Raw genomic sequence first — 17,990 nt, forward strand, 5'->3', positions numbered from 1 at the left:
GAGTGGCTGAGTGACTTGCTGAATAACACACAGGAAAAAGAAGCACATGGACAAAGGATAAAGGAAAGGCCTGCATGAAGTGTACTGATCTGGATTAGTGGCCAGAAATACAACTCAGAACTTATTTTCTGTTCATGGCTATTTTGACCACAAGAGGAAAACTGGTCAGCCTACATTGGAAGGTCAAGGAAACAGAGAAAGTTTTGTCCTCAAAACACAAATCACTGTCAGCCCATTGTAAAAAAATAAAGGTCATTTATCATTATTCTCACTGTTATTGCTTGCTCCCTCTGCTGAAGGCCTAACCACACCACTATGTCTTGGCTTCTTTCTCATCCAACATCGGCCATTTCTGAGCATTGATTCACCAATGCTCTGTGGACCGTTTCTGCTCCCTTTAGGCTGAATTAATTCTTTTATTGGTACTTTTTATTAATTCATTGGCAGAATGTTTTTCCACATTTTTATAAGAGCTTTAGCTCTGAAAGAAGTATTTATTATACATGTACTTTAACCCCAAAGGAAACCAGAAAAAAAGTAAACTGGAATAAGAAATTAATTTTCAATTTACAGGGATATTAACAGATGAAATATGGTCAGAAAAAAATTCCTAAAAGTAAAATAACCACCCTGCCATTCAATCCTTGCCACTAATGTGGTTTGTCATAATACCAAATTAAATCCATTTTTAAAAAATATTCTGTGTTCTACAAATATTTTTCCTAAACTTAAGCAAAAGGAAAAAGTCCATTCAAGGTAATAAATATTAGAGTGCTTACTATTTGTAAGGCACTGTGGTGGGCCTCGACAAGGATACTAAAATAAGTAAGTCCCTGCCCTTGGTAGCAAGTGTGTGTCTTTGTCTTTCAAAGTCTTTGCACTGACAAAAGTCTCGCGTCTGTGAGGGAATCATGTCAATTCCCACACTCCTGCTCCTTTGTCACCAGCAGGTCATATGAGTCACCTGACAACCTTAAAATCACAAAATCCCTGCCCTCATGGAATTTGTATCCTAGGGTGTGCGTCGGGGTCGGGAGGAACAGAAAATAAGCAAATAAGTAAAATATATAAGTGTTATAGAGAAAAATAGAGCAGAGAGGGGGCTTAGGGAATTCTCGACTTGGTGATGTTGCAATTTCAAATACGGTTGGCAGGGAGGGTCTCATCAGAAGGGGACCTGAAATAATGAGCTGGGTGAAATAAAGGTGTTAGCCAAAAGATTTATGTGGCAGAGCATTCCAAGCAGAGGGAACAGCAAGTGTTAAGGCCCTCAGTTGGGAGTATGCCTGGTCGTGCAAAGATGAACTAGGAGCTAGAAGGCCAGTGTGGCTGGAATTGGCCCACTAGGGAGAGAGCAGTAGGAGAAAGTTTAGAGAGCAAAGAAGGTGGAGAGACTTTGGGTTTTACTCAGTTGAGAACCACTGGAGTATTCTGTCAAGCAGAGGAGTGACATGATCTGATTTTCAGCTTAGGTGGTTCATGACCGGCCAGAGGAAGGAACACAAGACGCTACCACAATATCCAGTAAGGAGAGATGACTGTGGTGAGAAATGGTCAAATTTTGGATATATTTTGTTGGTGGAGGCATCAGGATTTGCTGAAGGACCAAAGGTGTGATGGGAGAGAAAGAACCACGTCAAGTTGCTGCCAGTTTTGGAAACCGGTGCCTGGGAGGGCAAAAATCCCTTTCCCGCCCTTCTTGTGTTCTTATGGGTGAACTAATAACAAAACTGACACAAAGCCAGACTAACAGGAGAAACACCCAGTTTGATACGTATGTATTGGAGATCATAAAGAAACGATGCACGGAGAGTGAACAAAGCAGGCAGTATATATATTTTCTACACAAAGAAACACTAAATTTGTGAGGAATCACAGGACAAAGAAACTTACATTTGAGGTAAGTAAAAGGCGAGGAACTGCAGCAGAGTTTAGGCTTGAGGTAATAATTAGTAAGATTTGTTTCTGCAGACTTCTGCCCCCTGAATCCCCAGCTCTGTGATAAGGATGCAGGGAGGGTACCTTTCACATGGGAGATTCATTTCATGCCTTCAGTGGGAAAACACACAGGAGGGTCAGAATGCTCTTTTTGCTTCTTAAGTAACTCTAATTCAAAAGAGTCAATATGCTATTGTGGGATATTTTGGGGTCGTCTAGCCCTGGGCTCCAACGCCAGTCACATTCTCACTATCACCTTTGCAAAAGGTGGAGATTCGTAAACGTCCTGATTCTACGCTTCCATCTCAGACTATTCGATCAGAGTCTCCAGGCCCGTGGCCCTGGAAACAATACATCTATTTAGAAGGCTTCCCACTGATTCTTCTGCAGCCAACGCGACTCCAGCTAACGAAACTTGCCAGCTCAGGACTCATTGAGTTACATGAACGAGGCCACGCCTTCAGGGTACATAGTAGGAACATAGCCCTGTCCAAAGTACTTGGGTTGGTGGGCTTCCGAAGGGAGAGATTAATCCCACGCTCGTCCCCCGCGCAGAAGGCAGGAACCCTGTAAGACGCCTGAAGTGGGTCGAGCTAGTCATGGAAGGCTTCCTGGAGGAGCCCGATTTTGACTAAAGCTTTCTCAGGCCTGTATCAGGACGGAAAGGGTGAGGATGAATGAGAAAGACAACACAGTGTGACGTCCGGGTGAGAAGCGACGCACACCGGACCTCTGCCCCGGACGCTGGCTTTCAGCAGTCCCGGCGAAAGCGCGACTCCGCGAAAGCCACGCCCCCCGCGCCCGGCTCCAGCCCGAAGGACCAGCTCGTTGCCTGCCCGCCACTGCAGCTCGGGTTTCCGGTAGGTTTTGATTTTAGAGCGGACCAAACCGGATAAAGGTCGCGCGTCCTCTTCCGCTCGTGCACCGGTTCACTAATCCGCGGCTTCGGAGGGGCGGGCACCCGCCGTCCCTTTGCGCAGGCGCCGTCTGCGGTCCACGCGCGGCGCGATGCCGGCGCGGCACGTCTCGCGGGTCCGGGCCTTGTATCGGCGCCTCCTGCTGCTGCACCGGGTTCTGCCCCCAGACCTCAAAGCCCTTGGCGACCAGTACGTGAAGGACGAATTTAGGAGACACAAGACCGTTGGTTCTGAGGAGGCCCAGCGTTTCTTGCAGGAATGGGAGGCAAGTGACTGCCCCCTTTGCTTCGCCCCAGACCTTTGGGGTCCCTCAGAGGTGTCCAGGCTTGTCCATGCGAATGACCTCCTGTCGCGGCTGGTTTCCCCGGGCCCACGCAGGTCAACACAGCGGCAGTCTGTTCCGTTTGATTTAAACAGCGCAAAGCTGTTCGAACAGTACTTCCCAAAGTTGCATCCCGAACCCGTCTGTTTCTCCCGCGGGTTCCTGGCTGGTGCCGGTTCCGTTACATCAGCGTCTCCAAGTCAGGGTAACTTTTTGAGCTCGTGCCCGGGCCCGGTGCTGGAGGGGTGAGGATGCGAGCTTACAGAGTTGAGTAAATCGCCGTCCAGTTCCCCAAGAGCTGACCATCTAGCAGCTTTTTGACTTCTCCAGTGCCCTGCACGTAGCAAGCGCCTATTAATAAATTAATGATTTTCTCGTTACTTAGTTTTCAAACTTAGAGGCTTGTTTCCATAATTACTATTTAAAAAAAATTTCAGTGCTTTTTGTTGGGTCTTAATAATGTTCTCAGTGGACTGATAAATCAGATAAGTCTGTGTGGGGTACGACAAGCGGTGAAGGAGAAAAACGCTGGTCAGAGTGAAGGCAGGTGAAAGTTGGTTTCTCCAGAGTCTCAGGTGTCGGTACCTGGTTACATTGCTCTGCGTCATTGCACTAAATCTTAAGCAGACGCCTGCGTTAGAGATTAGCCTTTTGACTTTTTTTTGAGTGAAAGGAAACGATATTCAGAGTATGTCGAGAGGCTAGGGCCCTGCAGGGTTGCCCCTAGTTCTTTTTTGCAAATAATAAGAAATTAATTGGAACTGAAGATTAAAGCGACATCTCAGGTATTTGAAAGCATGAAGCAGTGTTGGTAAGAACAGAGGTAGGCAAGTTTTCAGCCTAAAAAGTCGATGGCTAAAGAGATGACTGAAATCTGTTTTTAAAAAAATCATAAAGGTTATGATTAGGGTGAATATAGAGCTTTTTCACTGAATCCGAGAGTTCTTGATAGTAAAATCATTGAAGATTGCAGGAGGAACATTTAGGACTGGTGAAATTTAGAACTTTCTTAAAAATCGTGTGTTTTAGATGTATTTGGCCTGCCTGCAGCCAGGGAAGTTGAATCTTTTAAAATGCAGACTGCTTTCGTTGAATATAGTAACTTGGTCTTAGGGCCAGAAGAACTGGGTTCAAGTTCAGGTATAGTAACGGTATTTACAATACGAATCTCTAATTAGTGTATGTAAATATATTTCAAAGCACTTTGTTAGTTGGAAGGAAACTAAAATATTAAGGTGTTTGTTAAGTGATATGATATCTTTTAATATCACTTAGGTCATTTTGTGGCAGGATGGGAAGGAAAGTCTAGCTTTGTGTTGGGAAGAAATAAGGGCACTTTGAGAGGTCTTAAAGTATAAGAACTTGGGACGCTTTTAGGGAGAGAGTCAGAACTCAGAATAAATTGATAATAGACTGGAGGACAGACAGTGGCATAAAAAAACCTGGGTAAATAAAAAGTGTGTTGATTGACCTAGGTGGCTTGGTATCAGGAATTCAGCCTTTTTTTTTTTTTTTTTAACCCTTGAAATAATTTTAGACTTACAGAAGAGTTACAAAGACACTACAGAGTTCCCATACATCCTACACCTAGCTTCTCCTGTGCTAACGTTTTATAAAACCATGGTGTAATTAAAACTAAGAAATTGACGTTGCTACACTACTATTAACTACAGGCTATATTTGCATTTTGCCAGTATTTTCACTAATGTTATTCTAATCCAGGATCCCATGTTGTATTTAGTCATCCTGTCTGCTTAATTTCCTCTAGTCTATGACAGTTCCTCAATATTTTATCTTTCATGTCCTTGACACTTTTTTAAAAGGTCAGTTATTTTGTAGAATCTCTCTCAATTTGGGTCTATGTTTTCTCATGATTAGATTGGTGTTATGCATTATAGGGAAGTACACCACAAGGGTGATGTGCCCCTCTAAACACATCATGTCAGAGGGCACGTGATATCAACATGACTCATTATTACTGGTGATGTTAACTGTGATCACTTGGTTAAGGTGATATCTGCCAGGTTTCTCCATTGTAAAGTTACTGTTTTCCCTTTTGAAATGAATACATATTTTGAGGGAGATGCTCGGCTATACAAGCATCCCCTTTCTCCTTAAACTTTGCCAGCTCATTTAGCATTCATTGATGGATCTTGCCATTGTGTTCTAATTTAGGTGATTTTCTATTTCCCTCATCCCTTCTAAATTTATTAGTTGGAGTATTTCTGTAGGGAAGTGTTGTCCTTTCTTCCCCATTACTGATCTAGCATCTTTTGGAATGTAGAAAAGTGTGTTCCATGGGGCTAGTGTTACTGTGCAGAGGGCACTATCTGCTCGCCACCAGACAAAAGCCATTCGTCAAAAGGCAAGATGGTGGCAGAGAGAAAGGGTGTTTATTAAGTGATAAGCTAGCAAATCAGAAGATGGGGGACTAACATCCTAAAGAACCATCTTAAGCAGGGCACAGAATCTTGAAGCAGTTTTATAGGTCAGTGGGTTATAGGGGAGGGGTTAGGAATGTTGACCCTCTGGTGTTACAGATTGGGAGTTGCCACACCAGATCTTGCACTTGTCATGGGTATCAGAATAGAATCTCTGTCTGGGAGCCATCACATTCCTAGGGAACTAGGAAAGAACAAAATTATCATCTTATTGCAGCTGGGAGGTACATATATAAGCAGGGGCCATAAAATCTACAGAGCATGTATGTCTCCTGGAGGGTGCATATCTACCTGGGTTAGTTGATCAGAGGCCATTCACAGTTACAGTATGGTTTCCTTTCTACAGTATGGCTTCCCTTATGTCAGTCTTGTGTTGAGCTGGTATCACTAGGGCCCTGTAGTTAATGAGTTAGCAGCTGGGTAAAGGTAAGTTTAAAGCTAGTGATCTAACTATTTGGATAAAATAATAATTCTTACAGTTGCAAAGCAGTTCACTTTAAGCCTGGGAGTTAGAAGGGGTGGGGCGGATTCTACCAACTGAAAAGGATGAAGGCTAGAGAATATTCTAATGACTTGGAGGGGAGGAAAACTTGTCTAGGGCAGTGATCCCAGAGAGTGATATCCTTCAGCCTTCTAAGTCTTTTTTTTTGCCCCATGTTGCATAATTTATGATTATGTTATACTTTCTTTTTGTATGATTGGCCCTGAGCTGACATCTATTGCCAATCTTCCTTTTTTTTTTTCTAGCTCTTTTTTCTAGCTCTCCTATGTGGGATGCCACCACAGCATGGCTTGATGAGCAGTGTGTAGGTCCATGCCCAGGATCAGAACCCACGGACCCCAGGCCGCTGAAGCAGAGCGCATGAACTTAACCACTCAGCCATGGGACCGGCCCCTGTTTATGTTATACTTGATGCACCTAGTTATGGCATGTGTCGATCATGGAAAAACTACTATAATTTAAGCAGCAGATATTTATTTGGGCAATCAGAATTGCAATTCGGGAGACACAGATTCAGGCAGAAACCCAAGTGTGCTCCGATTACAGGAGAGGGGCTTAGGGCTTTTATGGGAAAAAGGGAGTGTGAGGTGCGTTGTGTTAAAGAAGAGTTCATTGGTGCTCGATGAGGTAAGGCTAGGTTTGTACTTCATAGATTGGCTTGAGATTCAGTCATCAGGCAAAAGGCCAGACTTGTTCACTGATTGGTTAGCAGTTCCATCATCAGCAAAGTCCAGTTTTATCACTCCTTACAAATAGGATATTCTTGTCCTTACTAACTCCTTGGAATGTTGGTGGTGTGGTTCAGTTTGAAAGATAAAGAAAACAAGACATGTAAGGCAATTCCTCTGAAATGGCTGCTCTGGCTCTATTTTAATATGACTCCATTGATGTCGTCTTTTACACGTGGATTTCTATTGTTTTTTGGTTAATGATGATTACAGAGTTGGCACATGTTATGTGAGTATTACTAGCTTGATGCTTATGTTTATATCAAGCTAACTGAGAGTAACACGATTGTGGACTTTCTGTGCTATGTGGGGTTTGGTCTCTGGGATTCTCTCACTTCTAAAATTATTTATGAACTTGAATGGATTCTGAATTTGTTTTACTTTAAAGGGCAAAGTTGGGTATGGGTACCACTGGAGAAAAGAAAGGGGAAGGATCAGGAATGTTAAAGGCCTGAGTATCAGGAGGAGAGTTCTCTATGCCCTTCATTTGTGATCACGGAAAACCGTGGCAAATATGAGAGGGAATTCAGCTGGGAAATTTCTGTTCAAGGACTATTTGGAGGAAGGGAAGAGGAAAGTATTTCATTTTATCTTAAGGATAAAAATGTAAATACGTATTCACAGAGTAAATAGTGAATTGATATAATTCCTTATCATGTGAGAAAAAAACGTAAGTTCAGAAAGAGATGTTGGGAATTTGTTAGGGAGAATGTTTGAAAACTGGTTGGTAAAATAACCATCATAATCTTACTCCTGAGTCTTTTATAAGAAAGGCAACTATGAGAAGTGGAAGTGGGGCTGCGTAGATCAAGAGTCTTACTTAGGGGGCGGGCGCCATGGCCGAGTGGTTAAGTTCGCGCGCTCTGCTGAGGTGGTCCAGGGTTTCGCTGGTTCGTATCTTGGGCGCGGACATGGCACCCCTTGTCAGGCCACATTGAGGCGGCGTCCCACATGCCACAACTAGAAGGACCTGCAGCTAAGATATACAACTATGTACCAGGGGGGATTTGGGGAGATAAAGCAGGAAAAAAAAAAAAAAAAAGATTGGCAACAGTTGTTAGCTCAGGTGCCAATCTTTAAAAAAAAAAAAAAAAAAAGTCTTATGGCATTTTTTTAAAGTTCTACCTCTGCTCAGTTTTGAAGAATGGCTGGTTTAAGTAATGCTTTCCATTTTTCTCCCTGAACCTACCCACTTGTGAAGAGAACTTCTTACCACTTATTTTATGGGAAATCAGAAAGCGCACTGAAGAGTAAATAACAGTAAAACATGTTTGTGATAGAATGTGAGACAAAAAGTGAAAAACAGCTCTTAGGAGCCACTTTGAAGAGTTTCCCTTTTCTGCCCCGTTTGTTTATGTCTGTTGCTTTCTTGCCTGGTTTCTGTTGTTTTTCTTAGGTAACAGCTTTGCTCTGGGTCTGTTGGTGAAGGTTCATAGTGGAAGTTCTGTTTCTGGAAAAAGCAGAAAGGCTTAAATAGTTATTGATCACTTATTATTGCCAGGAAAAAGTGCTAGGCATTGTGGGAGACAAAGGTGAATAGTAAATGTATTTTACTTTCACAGTGTCCAAAGTTTAGTAAAGTATGTTAGACAGTTATGGTCTGAATGGGTATCTTAAATGCTATGGGAGCAAGGAGGGAATGGAGAAAGTTGAAGGCTACATATAGTGTCTGAGCTGAGTCTTGAGCAAGTCAAGGTTACCACATCAAGAAAAAGACTTTCTAGAAACAGGGAATAACATATGCAGAGGTATTGAGGCAAGAAATAGTATGCCTTTTTCCAGGATCTGCAGTGATGTGTTTGGATTTTAGTGTCTTCTATGAGAGATTAGGAAGAGAGAAAGCTAAAGAGGTGGCAAGAGACAGGATATTCTGATAAGGGTTTTAGATTTTTATTTTGAATCATTGAAAGATTTTAAGCAGTGGTGGAAATTATTCAAATTATATTCAAGAAACATCTCTTTAGCAGCAATATAAAGGAATGATTGAAGAATGAACCAGATTGAAGATAGGGAGAACTGTTAGGAGAGATACATAAATCCAAAATATATAGACGCCCGAACTGAGACAGAGGTATTGAGAATGTCGAGTATGGATTTATATGTTATCCTTTTTAAGGTAGAATAGGAGTTGACTTGGTGACTGATACAGGATTAGTGACCGGAGAATGAATAACTTTCAGATTTTGGAACATGATACCAATAACCAGAATAGGTATATAGGAGGAGCAGGTGGTACATTTTGTGTTAAAAATTCTAGTGCGACAGTCGAGATGTTCTGAGATGTATATTGATCTGATACTCAGGAGGCAGGTTGTGGCTGGAGATAGAGATTTGGAATTCATTATCTGTAGTTGATGGTCCAAAGGTGTGGATGAAAGTGGGTGTATCAGGGGAAGGTGGTCAAGGTGGAGCACTAACGTTTAGGCGTTAAGAGAATGAAGGTAGTAATGTAGTGCTGGAACTGTTCTGTTCTGTTCTTCTGTGTTTAGTTATCCCTAGCTACTTCTGCAAAGGAACATTCTTTTTTCCTTCTTGATTATGTTTAATTCTTTAGATTTGTATGATAGTCTAGCTATCATAGTATAACATTTGCTTTTTTGTTTTATTTTGTTGTATTTGTTTTGGAGAGGAGTAAGTGCTTCAGATTTCATGTAACCATCCATTTGTAACTCACATGGGATATCTTTTTCTTATTTATGACTGAAGTGGATCATCAGATAAAAAATGTATGATTAAGTTGCATGTCACCTATATTTAGAGTTTCCTTAACTTAGTGTAATTAGGGTTGGATGGGTATTTTGCAGTTTTTATAATTGTATGCCTCTCTTGCCTAATTTGGGGACCTCATTTTGTTGCTTTTCAACATCCTGACTTGTAGTTTGTATTTTAGCTTGCGGGAGAAGAGGAATGAATGACCTCTCTGTTCAGTGAATGAATTGTACGTGTTGGGGATACGTCTACCAATTACGAGGGAGTCATTTAGGAACCTCTCAGTTGTACTGTTGATTCTGCATGTTACTCAATGTAGTGTTTTTGTGATGGTTTATTGAGTGGTTGAATGGTGTTGTGCCACACATGTATGTTTTCTACATTAATTACCTTTTAAAAAAATTTTGCCATATTGTGGTCCTTAACTAATGGTTGAAAAGGGATAAAGGAGAGGATATGAAACAGTGTACCTTTGAAACATAAAATGTTTTTTTTGCCTACTTCTGAAGTATTTGGATTTTTAGTGAAGCTTTTAAGATACTGTTTCTATTTAGGAATATTTAATTTTTTTGTTTTTTTGTGAGGAAGATTGGCCCTGAGTTCACATTTGTTGCCAATCTTCCTCTTTTTGCTTGAGGAAGATTGTCACTGAGCTAACATTTTTGCCAGTCTTCCTCCATTTTGTATGTGGGATGTTGCCACAGCATGGCTTGATGAGTGGTGTCTAGGTCTGTGCCCAGGATCCGAACCTGCAAACCCCAGGCCACAGAAGTGGAGCACGCAAACTTAATCACTATGCCACTGGGCTGGCCCCGGAATATTTAACTTTTATTGGTGTCATGAACTGTGTTGCAACAATGCTTATTTTATAAAGTAACTAAAGGTGTTTTTAAAAAATCATAATTTGATCACTATTACCTATATTATTGACTTTATACTATGTTACTGAAACAGAGGTGTGTTCCTTTTATTTAAATGATTTACAATTTATTTGAATTTACAGATTTAAAGTGGTGATAGCATGGTAATATTAATATACTAGTGGTTGTGGTTCTGAAACAGATCATACGTGTCTGTAGGGTGTGTGTATACATAATGTGGACTCTTAAAACTTTGAAGTAAGTTTTTGCACAGAATTTAAGAAGATAAAGGATTATATGTATATGCATACTATTAATTTTACTGGTTTTAATTACTATTTTATGAAATAAATATATTTTATGGTTGCTTAATAAGAACAAATGTCTGAAATTTTACAGACTGTTAGAATTGACTGAAAAGGAGCTTCAGATTACTTCAGTAAACTCTTATGGTTTTTAGTTAATACGTTTAAACTTTTTAAAAAAATCAAAGTAATGTACACATGTCATTAAAAAATTAGTGTAGGAGGGCTTATAATAAAGAGCAGTATATTCTTTTCAACTCCTTAATTTATCTCTTCTGGGGACATTTTTCACTTTATTTTGGTGTCTTGCATGTTTCATATATCTTGCAAATTTTGGTTTTCTATCCATATTTACAAGTAAAGCAATAAGAAACTGAGAACTCTGCATAGAGGTAGGCCTGTTGCCTGGAAATTGCTTTTAGGGTTTCAGCGTCTCAGTGTATCTCCCTTGGACTTACTCCTCACTCCTGATTTCCTCACCTACCTGGTGTTTGTGTTCCCTTGGTTCTGGCAGTTTGGCTTTATCTTCAACTGTATTCTCTGTTTTGTCTTCTCAGCTGAGACTTCCTCTAGCTACACTGTTTGATTAGTTATATTCCTCTGCCTGCCTTCTGTCTTGAGGAATTTGTTGAAATCTCTTGGCTGCTAATGGCTCCATTCTTATTTTCTTAGTCACTGTGGATTACTCCTTTAAAAAATTTCTTTACTATCAGTTCAGTGGGGTTTTGGAACGGAGAGGAAATAAGAAAGAAGCTCCCATCAGTTCTCTAGTCTGCTGTCTTGACCTGGAAATCCTCAGTTCTTTCATTTCAAAGATGAAGAAACTAAAGCCTATAGAAGTAAAATGACTTGTTTTGTCTCACAGCTAGACAGGACAAAAATCTTGTGCTCTAACCTCGTGAAAGTCTAGTTAAGATTTTGGAAATGAATGTTTCCAAAAAACTATTAAACTTTTGCAGTGTAAAATGATTATAGGTTTTTTTTCCTTTGAATCTTGCTTGTTTGCATGCTGCAGTTTATTTTTTGTTTGATTCTTCCTCCATTTTTTTATATTTCTCCTAAGGGAAAGGGAAGCTTCTTAATCATGTTTTTTGTCTTCTATATTCTGAGCATAACAAAGAAATGTTTAAGTATTGTTTAAGTAGTGATTTACTGTTATGTTTATTAGCTCAAGATGCTAATTGCCACACACTTCTCTCAAACATTGTTTTCACTAATGAAATGAGAATGGAACTTGCTGCAATGTAACTGGTAAACTGTTCTATCAGTCCGGCACTTGTTTTCTGTGTAATTTTCGGAAGGTTTCTTTGGCTCTCAGTTGTCTCAGTAGAGGAAATAATGTTTTACCCTTGAAATTAGGAATGGACCAAAAAGTTCTCTTTTACCCTTAAGATATGATTATATTAGGAAATAAGTTAAAACTGTATCAATTGGCTTAACCTACTTTACGCTTTTCATTGGCAACACTGATTTTCCTCTTTAATCTTTTCTGTTAGTTTTAGGGTTATGTGTCGCTATAGTAATAGAATGGGTAATAAAAATACAGTACATTATATTTGTTTTTGTAATCCGGTTACAATTAACATAAACTTAATAACTCCTGAATTAAAAGAATAGTTAAAAGGCAAATGGAATATCTTTGGGATTAATATGATATATGATTGATATCATTAATATAAAAAGAGCTTATTTAGCTTGGGTAGGGAAAACACTAACAGCTTTAATAGAAGATTGGCCAAAAGGGACCCTAATACGAGGTCATTCTGTGATTTATATACAAAGATGTTACTTGCTGTGCTGCATGTATATGGTTATTGTGAAAAATTTAAAGCAGTGTAGATGTCCAATGTGGAAGAAGAATGAAATTATAACGTAGCCATATGATGGGTGGGTTAGTATGCAGCTGTTAGAAATGATGTTTCAGAAGAATTGTGACATGGAAAATTGCTCACGATCCGATTAAACGTAGACAGTTTTTATCTTTGGATGATATGATTAAGGGTAATTGTAATTTCCTTTCTTGTACCTCAGATTTTCCAGATTCTCTGCAAAGACCATGTGTTACTTTAGTGATTATAAGAAAGCCAATAAGTGTTATTTTTAAAAATGCAGTTGGATATACTCAGTATTTTTGTTACCAGTCTTGTGTCACAAAGCACTGGAGGCAAACACATTCAACAAGTCAAACACCAGCACCTTATAAATATATTTCCTACTTTTGCCCTTTAAATTTTTTAGTTTAAACCTAGACTTCTTCATGTTTGGTAAATAATGTCAGTCATATGTTTTATATGACTTCTTACTGAGTTTTGTAAATGAAATGAAAAAAAATCTAAATGTGTAGACTTCTACTCAACATTATGAGTGGCCACTGAAATAAGACGAGAAGAAATAAAAGGCATCCAGATTGGAAAGAAAGAAATAAAACTGTCTCTATTCACAGGTGATATGATTATCTATGTAGAAAATCTGATGGAATCTACAAAAAATCTACTAAAATTATTAAGTCGGTTTAGCAAGGTTGTATGATACATGATCAATATACGGAAATTAACTGTATTTTTATATACTAGCAATGAAAACTTGGAAATTGAAATTTTAAAATACCACTTACCATCAAACAATGTGAAATACTTAGGGATAATTCAAAGGATGTACAAACCTGTACACTGAAAACTATAAAGCAATGCTTAAAAAATGTGTAGATTCAAAATTAAATTTTATTTAGTTACTCTTTTTTTTTTTTACCTAACCACTAGTAGACATATTTAGAATGTTTAGTGCTCTAAACTGAGATCAGAAAAGAATCATCAGGGCCATCTATCTGGTAAACAACATGAAGAATCTTCTCGTTTAATTTCTTAGAGATCATGGGTAGATATTCATTGATTCTCCAATAACTTAATTTGATCAGAATTAAGTTGCTACTTCATAACTGTTAAAAATCTATTGTCTTCTAATTTTTCACCTTTTCTTTTTCAAAGTATTGTAGAAGGTTCTATGAAGGCTGACAGGGAGGTAGGATTGGGAGAGAAGATTGGTTAACTGTTGGTTTGTCTTCTGGCAGCTCAGTCACAGAGGATGGAGGGCTGGTAAACAGGCTCACTTAGTGGCTTGGAAACCAGTAGGTTTAAGAAAGAGATTCAAGGTAGGTATGTGCCACCCACGATTGTGATTATAAGTCCTGGTTAATTGATCTTACAGGTCTTGAATTGGATTTTACCAATATACCCAGAGACAATCAGATAATGTCATCAGACTCACACTAACTAAATTTATATAATATTGTAGTATGAACTAGAATGCTGATTTACTCATTTCTGTGGTTTGGGGGAGTGGCAGCTGGTTAAGAGGGCTCTCCTTTTCTGGGAGTCAGAATATTTACATTTAGATCCAGGGAACCCTCTTTCAGATGTGTCTCAGAATTCAGAATTTTTTAGATTTTTATTTTATTTATTTTCTCTCTTTCTCTCTCTCTTTTTTTTTTTGATGAGAGGCATTAACACTGAGCTAACGTCTGTGCCCATCTTCCTCTATTTTATATGTGGCATGCCTGCCACAGCATGGCTTGATAAGTGGTGTATAGGTCCGTGCCTGGTATCTGAACCTGCGGATCCCAGGCTGCTGAATTGGAGTGCACGAACTTAACCACTATACCACCTGGCTGATCCAAGAAGTTTTTAGATTTTAGAAAGGTAGTAAGGAGTTTGGATTTTAAGAAACGCCCTAGTTGGATCTGAGGTGGTAGCCTGTAGTCAAATACATTAATATTTCTGCAGTAAAATATTCATATTTCGTCGTGTAAATAAAGGTTCATGTCATTTTTGGTCAGTGTTTGCTGCCAGATAAGTTCTGAAAGAGCTTTTGTTTTTGGAAACTTCTTTGACTTCAGAATTGCAAGTAAGGGATCGTGGATGTCTATTAAGCTTTCTGGGAGACTGAATTCGTGTTCAGAAGGTTGCCTAGTAAACATGGAATTAAAATAATAGGAATTGTCGGGGCTGGCCCTGTGGCTGAGTGGTTAAGTTCGTGCGCTCCACTGCAGGCGGCCCAGTGTTTCGTTGGTTCGAATCCTGGGCATGAACATGGCACTGCTCGTCAAACCACGCTGAGGCAGCGTCCCATATGCCACAACTAGAAGGACCCACAACGAAGAATACACAACAATGTACCAGGGGGCTTTGGGGAGAAAAAGGAAAAAATAAAATCTTTAAAAAAAAAAAAAATAATGGGAAGTGGGTAGGCAGGAGAGATTTTTCATCAGGCTTCACTGTGTCTTCAGTAGAAAACATCCGTTTAGTTTACAGTAGAAAACATCATAGGGCCTACTGCTTCACTGCTCTTTTTTCCTCCACAGTGCTGAACACGTTAGCAAGTTTGTCCCCTCTTAATACTTTATTTTTATTTTAAGCACCTTCTTTCTGTCAAAGTGTTATTGTTATTATTGTGTTTATTAGATTAAGCTACCTAATTTGTCTTCTGGGCTTGAGAGAATTCACTACTTCCCATTGTGTGTTGATTTAATTAGCTTAATTCCCACGGGAGGATCATATTTATCTTATTTGCAAGTTTTTTGCTCTTGTCTGCTCCTAAATCACTAGAACTTGAGACATTTCTAAAATAAATTACATTTTGATATCTAAACTCTCAAACACTAAAGTATTTATTATTTGAATAGATTTTAAATATATATATGTGTGTGTATATATGTAAATGATTCATTTGTCTTCAAAAAAATTTCATTATAAACCTACAAAAAAATAGCAGAATGTTGCATATTGTATGTTTAAGTAGCAAAGGTTTCTGGCCTTTGATGCAGTGACTCTTTGCTGAAAATGAAGAAATCTACAGTTTGTTTAACAACTATCTCATTGAATAAAAAAATCCATACACTTCTCATAGGAATGTCTTCCCACTTCCAAACTAAGAATGGCAACAGATAGCATGGCAAATACATATATACAGATACATAAAACAATTACGGCAACATCAGCTTGCAGCATCAGTGGGTCCAGCTCACAGCACGTACCCTGAACTATGACCCCCCCCTCCAAAAGGCATCTTGTTCACTGCCTTCCACTTCCCAGCATGGGCCTCAAAGTTTGTTTATGTTACTTATTCATTTTGTAAGCTATAGATATGTACAATTGATAACTCAGGATTTGCAGCCAATAACCATAGTTTACACCACTTAAAAAAATGCCATAAACATCTTTAAATGCCTTTACAAGGCCAAGAGCAAGATGCAAAGTGAGAAAAACTTATTTTAAAATGTTTGGAAATACGTACAACTTTGACATAGTTTCAGGGTGCCCATAACACCCTTGGTTACTTCATGTAGGTCACTTAAAATTTCTAGGACACTTTTAGAAATTGCAATATGATCATATTCTGACTTTGTAATTAAATATGATGAGGGCATATACACCTCAGAGAGGCATATTGTGGTGTTTCCCTGCTCTGGAATTCCTGTGGAGAGAGATTCAGCTTTGTGTCTCCATCCTTCTCTCTGTCAAACTCCTTCTCTTCCTTCAGTCTGCCATCCTCCCCACCTTTCTCTTCTTCCTTTTTTTCAGGCAATAAGCTTTCTTCTTTGCACCATCAGATTTTCCTGAGTTTGCTAAATCCTTTTTCTTTTCTCCTTCCATCTCACTACCTTACTATTGTACGCCTGCTTTTTTGCTGTCAGATTACTCCACATCTCTTTGGTCTTCAGTGGAGGTGGTAGGTTTTGTGGATTTGATCTTTGAGTGGAATTCTGAACAGAACAGGAAGTCAGCCAGTGGTGGCCGTTTGGGGGCATTAGGATCCTTCCTTCTTCCCTTAGTTGGTCCAAAATGCTCCGTTACTGGATCATCAAGTTTGGATTTCCGTTTCCCAGACATTGTCTTCTACACCTCAGAGCACTTCTTGGAAAATTGCAAAGGCAAAACAAAAACTGCAATGCTGATGGGGGTCTCTGGGTTTTCCTTTTGTACTTTTGGCTTACCTGCACAAGGAAGGCAAAGCCGACTCTGCTGTGGTTTCTCTGGCCACCTTTAGCCATCTTGACTCTATTGTTTGCTAGTCTCTGCATATAATTTTAAAGAAGAATTTGGTAGTTTTATGATTATTATTAGGCTAGTTATAAAAGTATATGTTTAAGAACTATTTAAAATATACGTTTCTATGCCATTTTCAGCTATTTAATCTATTAGTTTTGCCAATTTAATCTATTAGATTGTCAAGCTTTTGGGACAAAGATAATAATAAAAGAAGTTTTGGAAGCTTGATACTTTCTAATATACTTTTATACTATGAGTATATTTCTGAAAGTTTATAAATTGATTTTTCTGAAATTTATATTTTAAGCATACTCTCAAACTTACTGTTTAAAGGAATTCTTTTGTGAATCCTTTTGTAAGGTGAATAATCAGCACATAATTTGTTTCCTTCTGTAAACCTGTATTTGCATACATCTAATTTGTTTTAAACAGGGTTTGTCTACAAATGTCAATGCATGTGTCTAAAAAGAAGAAAATTTAATTTCTGTTTGATGTGAAGAACAAATTCAGATTTGGCACTTTTGATAAGTGAGACATACCAGATTATTTTAGTTCTATTCTTTTCAATTAAATGCTATCAAAATATGCTCTACACCCTAAATTAAGGGGGTGGCAAGAATTCTTGTATTAAGATTGAACTACAGTATATTTTTAAACTATATTTTCTTAAATAGTAACAGCACTAGTGTGAAGTTATACAAAGTTTAAAAAGTTATTTTAGTAATTTTATCTTTTCTTTCTGAAAAGCGTAACTGGAATCCTAAATTTTAATGATTTATTTTTCTTTAAAATCTTTGCTTTTTCTTAGTCTGTAGTTATAGAAGTAGAAGTATTCGTTGCTTTTATTATAGTATGTTTGTTAGCTTTCTTCTTACTGTAGTTTGATGATACCAAGCAGTTTATTGCTCTACTTAATACTTGGAAGATGCTAATGATAATTCATCCACCTTTTAGTTTGGATACTGAAATGTTGTTAACCAGAATTAACCATAAACAGCTATTTAGTCCATAATATAGCATAAATATGGTAGATTTATAGTGAAAAAATAAAATGTAATTGCAATTGTGTAATATTTTAACTGCGCTGTGGTTAGACTTTTTCCCCCCGGGGCTGTCTGGGAGCCTAATTACTATTTGTTACATTGTTTCTCTGGGAAAGTATATACAAATTAAGGCTAAGAGCATTGGGATCTTGGCCCCATCTCTCAGGTCCTCTGCACAGCC

At 38.6% G+C, this 17,990-nt stretch overlaps 1 protein-coding gene across 2 annotated transcripts in view; it reads left to right on the forward strand.

Moving 5' to 3' along the window:
- The first annotated feature begins 2,258 nt into the window (after window positions 1-2,258).
- The window catches only part of SDHAF3 (succinate dehydrogenase complex assembly factor 3), a 69,283-nt gene continuing 53,551 nt past the window's right edge, over window positions 2,259-17,990 (forward strand). The window contains exon 1 of one of the 2 annotated variants that reach the window (XM_023639247.2): window positions 2,259-2,798. In XM_023639247.2, coding sequence (XP_023495015.1) covers window positions 2,616-2,798 — 183 coding nt within the window. In that variant the 5' untranslated portion in view covers window positions 2,259-2,615. Of the gene's footprint in view, window positions 2,799-2,828; window positions 3,121-17,990 lie in introns of those variants that run through there. The other variant, XM_005609229.4, reaches the window with a different exon arrangement.

The sequence above is a fragment of the Equus caballus genome, chromosome 4 (assembly GCF_041296265.1).
Source record: "Equus caballus isolate H_3958 breed thoroughbred chromosome 4, TB-T2T, whole genome shotgun sequence".
Classification (NCBI taxonomy): domain Eukaryota; kingdom Metazoa; phylum Chordata; class Mammalia; order Perissodactyla; family Equidae; genus Equus; species Equus caballus.